The sequence below is a fragment of the Sander vitreus genome, unplaced genomic scaffold (assembly GCF_031162955.1).
Source record: "Sander vitreus isolate 19-12246 unplaced genomic scaffold, sanVit1 R1_20, whole genome shotgun sequence".
NCBI classification, from domain to species: domain Eukaryota; kingdom Metazoa; phylum Chordata; class Actinopteri; order Perciformes; family Percidae; genus Sander; species Sander vitreus.
In genome coordinates this window covers 261,667-266,666 of record NW_027595399.1, presented here as the reverse complement: position 1 = coordinate 266,666, position 5,000 = coordinate 261,667, and the positions used below count along the sequence as shown (strand labels likewise).

Below are 5,000 nucleotides of genomic sequence, written 5' to 3'. Positions count from 1 at the left end.
CACACATCTAAAGAGCAACGTTAGAACCATTTCCTTCTTTTCACTTCAGATATCAACTAAAGAAATGTGATTCTGGTTTTTGGGGTCGTTCCTCCACGTCCTACTTCCTCCGTGCAGGTGTTGCATATTGCAGACGTGTTATCTTCTTCACACACGCTGAAGAATGTCCAAACAGCTGACATGTTGCAGGTTGATTCACGAGGTTCCTACATGTGGGAGAATAGAGCGACACACGGCGGAGACGTTGAGAGAAAGGAAGAAGAGAGCGTGTTGTGGCGGCCGTGTTGTGGTGTCCGTGCTGTGGCGGCCGTGCTGTGGCGGCCGTGTTGTGGCGGCCGTGCTGTGGCATCCGTGCTGTGGCGGCCGTGTTGTGGCGTCCGTGCTGTGGCGGCCGTGCTGTGGCGTCCGTGCTGTGGCGGCCGTGTTGTGGCGTCCGTGCTGTGGCGGCCGTGCTGTGGCGGCCGTGTTGTGGCGGCCGTGCTGTGGCGGCCGTGTTGTGGCGTCCGTGCTGTGGAGGCCGTGCTGTGGCGTCCGTGCTGTGGCGGCCGTGTTGTGGCGTCCGTGTGTGCGTGCGTCCTTGAGAACTGTAACTGGTATAACTTCTGTTGTCAGTTAATTGGAGCGTTGACCGGCATGACATCACCATATGTCAGACTGACCTGCCGGCCGCCGGTCATGGCCGAGCACGTGAAAACCGGCCAATCCCGGTCACCGGCCGGTCTGTCGGTGCATCTCTACATTATACCTAATTGTTGAGTTAAAAAGGCAGAAATTATGAATTATGTTGACTAATAGTTAAGATCAGAGCATTTTGAGTGGACTGGTTTATGTCTAAGTTTAAGGGAAGTTACTTTTAAAAAGTAATCCGTTACTTTACTTAGTTACCCCCTATGGAAAGTAACTTTTTACATTACTCGTTACTTTTACGTTACTTTTATGTTGCTTGACTTTGGGCAGAACCCAATATCTGTTTCCTAAATGTGTAGGCCTACATAACGTTCTACTGTGGACGACATAACAGGTATTTCTCTCTTTCTCTTTATTCTAAAAAAATAATATCAATAGGCTCCTTAGGAAAACGACATAGCAGGAAGTGTGACATAGGCCTATTGTGCAAGCGCGCAGCTGAGAAGGCAGTGTCGCTGTCAAATCTGTCCCTGGGTAACGTAGCGCTGAATTGAAAAAGGAACTACGTCTCGTTACCACATTTTCAGTAGAAGTGCGTTACACACAACACTGGTCAGGATTGTTTTAAAACCGTTTAAACGTGCTTTTCAAATGTTATAAAAATGGAATAAAACACCCCAAATTCAATGAATGTAATAATTCATTTTACCTGCAAAGGTACATCATGGATCCACGTTATATTTGGGCATTTTGGTTCAAAGAAACCCATATTTCTGATATGAAAAACTTTGAAAACGGGTCAAATTTGACCCAAGGACAACACAGGGGTTAATATATAGCAGAGGTGCCCAAATTCTTTCCTCTGAAGGGCCAAAGATGTATCTGGATAAAAGGCCACGGGCCAAAAAGTAAATGTTGATGTTATGAGAAAATGTTTTATATTTTATAGAAAATGAACATTAAAAATCTGAAATAAATGCTCTTTAATCTGCATTTACCTCCCATATTACAGAACATTTCCAGTTATTCACCACTTGCAGTAGTGGGAGACATGAGCCCTGTCCTGGGTTTCTAAAGTCTTTCAGCATTGGGCTCCAGCTGACTTCCTAAATGTTCTTTCATCAGTGGGCCCCGGCCTCCATCGCTCCATCTGGCTGACGTTAGCACGGCTCACAGCACCAAGCTTCCTAGTCATTACAGGGAGCATTTTACAGCACTTTCAAAATAAGAGGAGAATAAGCATGAGCACGTCAAATGCCATGGGGGGCCAAAACAAAGGGAGCATGGGGCCAAACTTGGCCCGCGGGCCCCAAATTGGGCAGCCTTGGTATATACAGTACGTTGTGCTGTAAAAGATTTTTTGTTTTTTACTACAAATCAAATACACTCCTTCCAGACTTTTGTGGTATCTAAAAAAGAGACACTGGGGCAGCTGGGAACATTTGACATGGACTCTTCTAGACTCTTTCTTTTTGTCATTTATTTCTTTGTCTATGTCCCTTTTTTTGAGGTTTTGGATGCTTTCTCCGATGTTTTTGTCCCATTAGTGCTATTCCACTAAATGAGGCCGGTGTGAATGTTCACCGACTCCTAAAAGCCTGAAACTGTTTTGAAGAAGAACCAACCTGCAGTGGACGATGATTGGTCCAGCACCACGGACGGTGGCTGTGATTGGCTGAGAGCCTGGCGGTAGGAGGGACTTCCTGTATGACTCCACCTCCTCCACCAGTCTCAGCAGGGGAGCGGTGCATTGTGGGATGTGGTGGTCGGGCCAAGAGGTGAACCAGTAGTGTCTAATGTGACGACGCTCCGTGCACAGCTACACACACAGACACACACACACACACACACACACACACACAGACGTATACGCACATACGCACACACACACACACACACACACACACAGACGTACACACACATACGCACACACACAGACACACACACACACACACACACACACACACACACACACACACACACACACACACACACATACACGCACACACGTACACACACACACACACACACACACACACACACACACACACACACACACACACAGACGTACAGACACATACGCACACACACAGGCACAAATTCACTTTTTGTTGATAATATCTTGTTTTAATAATCTGAATCTAAAAAGTAACTGAAGCTTTCAGGTAAATGTAGTGCAGTAAAAACGTACAACATTTACCTCAGTACATGTACTTTTTTACTGCAATACATTAGCCTCCATGTCAGGTAAATATATATATATATATATCTCCGTCTGAGATGTCGTGTAGTAGAAGTAGAAAGTAGCAGAACATGGAAATACTGAAGTACAGTACAAGTACCTGGAGTTTGTTGTATACATATGTAAATGTATTGGTTGTCTGTACCTGGATCTCCATGTCGGTGACGGTGAAGCCGTCTTTCTCCCAGCTGTCTGTCACTCTGAGGAGGAATCTGCCGAATCGGCCCGTCTCTCCTTCCTCCTCCTCTTCCTCCCTCTGCTCCTCCTCTTCCTCCTCCACCTTCCTCTTCCTCTTCGTCGGCTGGGGCCAGTACAGCTCACATTTCTGGAATAAAACACAGCAGACTCTTTCAGGACGAGAAAGAGAAAGGGAAGACAGGAGTGTTGTGTCCCTCTCGTGTCTTGGAGCGGAGGACAGAGTAATTAAATAAACCCGGGGCGGGGGGAAGACCAAGGCAAAGGAGGAAGGAGAAGAGGAGGAAGAGGAGAGGAAGCAACAACAAACGTTATAAATACTACCTGGCTAAGGTCACAAAAGATCCCTGAAACCTTGTAGTTAAAGTTGGGGAAAGATTGCTAAATTACTTTCTTCCTTATACCGTTCTGATTTTCTTTACTAGTAACACAGAAGCACGCACACACAGATGCACACACACAAACACACACACACACACACACACACACACACACACACACACACACACACACACACACACACACACACACACACACAAACACAGGTGGTTTGTTCCTCCCACCCCACTCACTTGAGAGTTTGCTGTCCTCTAAACCAGAGAAGGTAACGGTCAAATACACACACACACACACACACACACACACACACACACACACACACACACACACACACACACACACACACACACACACACACACACACACACACACACACACACACACACACACACACACACACACACGGGCCAGATCTCTCCTCACCTCATTGTTCTCCTTCAGTCTGGTAACCATGACGATGATGCTGCACCCCTCCTGCCACACCATGTCCCAGAAATCCCCCACGGTGTGAGGCATCGGCCCCTGGGTGGCAATGAAGGCCGCTGGGGCTCCTTTGTAACCCTGAAGATACAGAGACAGATGCATTCTGGGATAGGAGAAAAAAAAGCACTCTCTGGGTTGTTTACATTTCTTTAAACTAAGTTTAAAGAAATGTTGTTGTTTCCCAAAGAGAACAGAGTTTGAGAACAGAAACACAGAGAAGACGAAGGAGAGGGACAAAGCCTAAGGGATGAATCACCAACCCCTCCCCTCCAAACCCCTCGAGGATATGGGTGGTTTGTCCCCCCCCCCAATAAGTCCCACAGGAGCATTTCATAAATTAGCGCCCCCTAGTGGTGGCAGGAAATAAGTGCTCATATCTAAACCAGAGAAGGTAACACACACAGACACACACACACACACACAGACACACACACACACACACACACACACACACACACACACACACACACACACACACACACACACACACACACACACACAGACAAACACACACACACACACACACACACACACACACACACACACACACACACACACACACACACACACACACACACACACACACACACACACACACACACACACACACACACACACACACACAGACACACACACACGAGTGGTTTGTTCCTCTCCTCTAACCCCACCCACTTGAGAGTTCTCCGTCCTCATATCTGAATCAGAGAAGGTAACGGTGGCGGTTTTAAACACGTGGTTAACGTTGTGAAACGGTTTAGACACCAGAACTACTGAGTTGATAAAAAGATGGAGGTTTGGGTTCAAATCAGACGTGACATCACTTCCTGAAGGTGACCACGTGATGCAGAACGTGACGTAGCTCCGTTTGTTCCCTAAAGTTAAAATAACTCTCTGTTTCCTTTTCTTTTCAGACGGGACATGAACCCCTGTCTCCTGGGTGAAATATATATAAATACAGGTAGTAACTGCAGCTTCTGTAAGCGGTGACTGTTACACTCAATTTAGGAAGACCACATTTGGTCAATCAGCTTTTGCATTTGCAGCAGTAGAAAAGTGTAACTTCCACTTCACATTAGAGATTGTGCAAGTCTCAGCAGTTTTAAAATGTCCTTAA

The 5,000-nt window shown here is 46.5% G+C and overlaps 1 protein-coding gene across 7 annotated transcripts in view; it reads right to left on the bottom strand.

The window, feature by feature from the left end:
* LOC144513192 (tyrosine-protein phosphatase non-receptor type 7-like) overlaps window positions 1-5,000 on the bottom strand; it is a 26,047-nt gene that overhangs the window by 4,090 nt on the left and 16,957 nt on the right. For all 7 annotated transcript variants that reach the window (XM_078244186.1, XM_078244184.1, XM_078244189.1 and 4 more), the window contains 3 exons: window positions 3,827-3,964; window positions 3,015-3,194; window positions 2,253-2,446 (listed from right to left, as the gene is read on the bottom strand). In XM_078244186.1, the coding sequence (XP_078100312.1) occupies window positions 2,253-2,446; window positions 3,015-3,194; window positions 3,827-3,964 (512 nt within the window). The remainder of the gene's footprint in view (window positions 1-2,252; window positions 2,447-3,014; window positions 3,195-3,826; window positions 3,965-5,000) is intronic.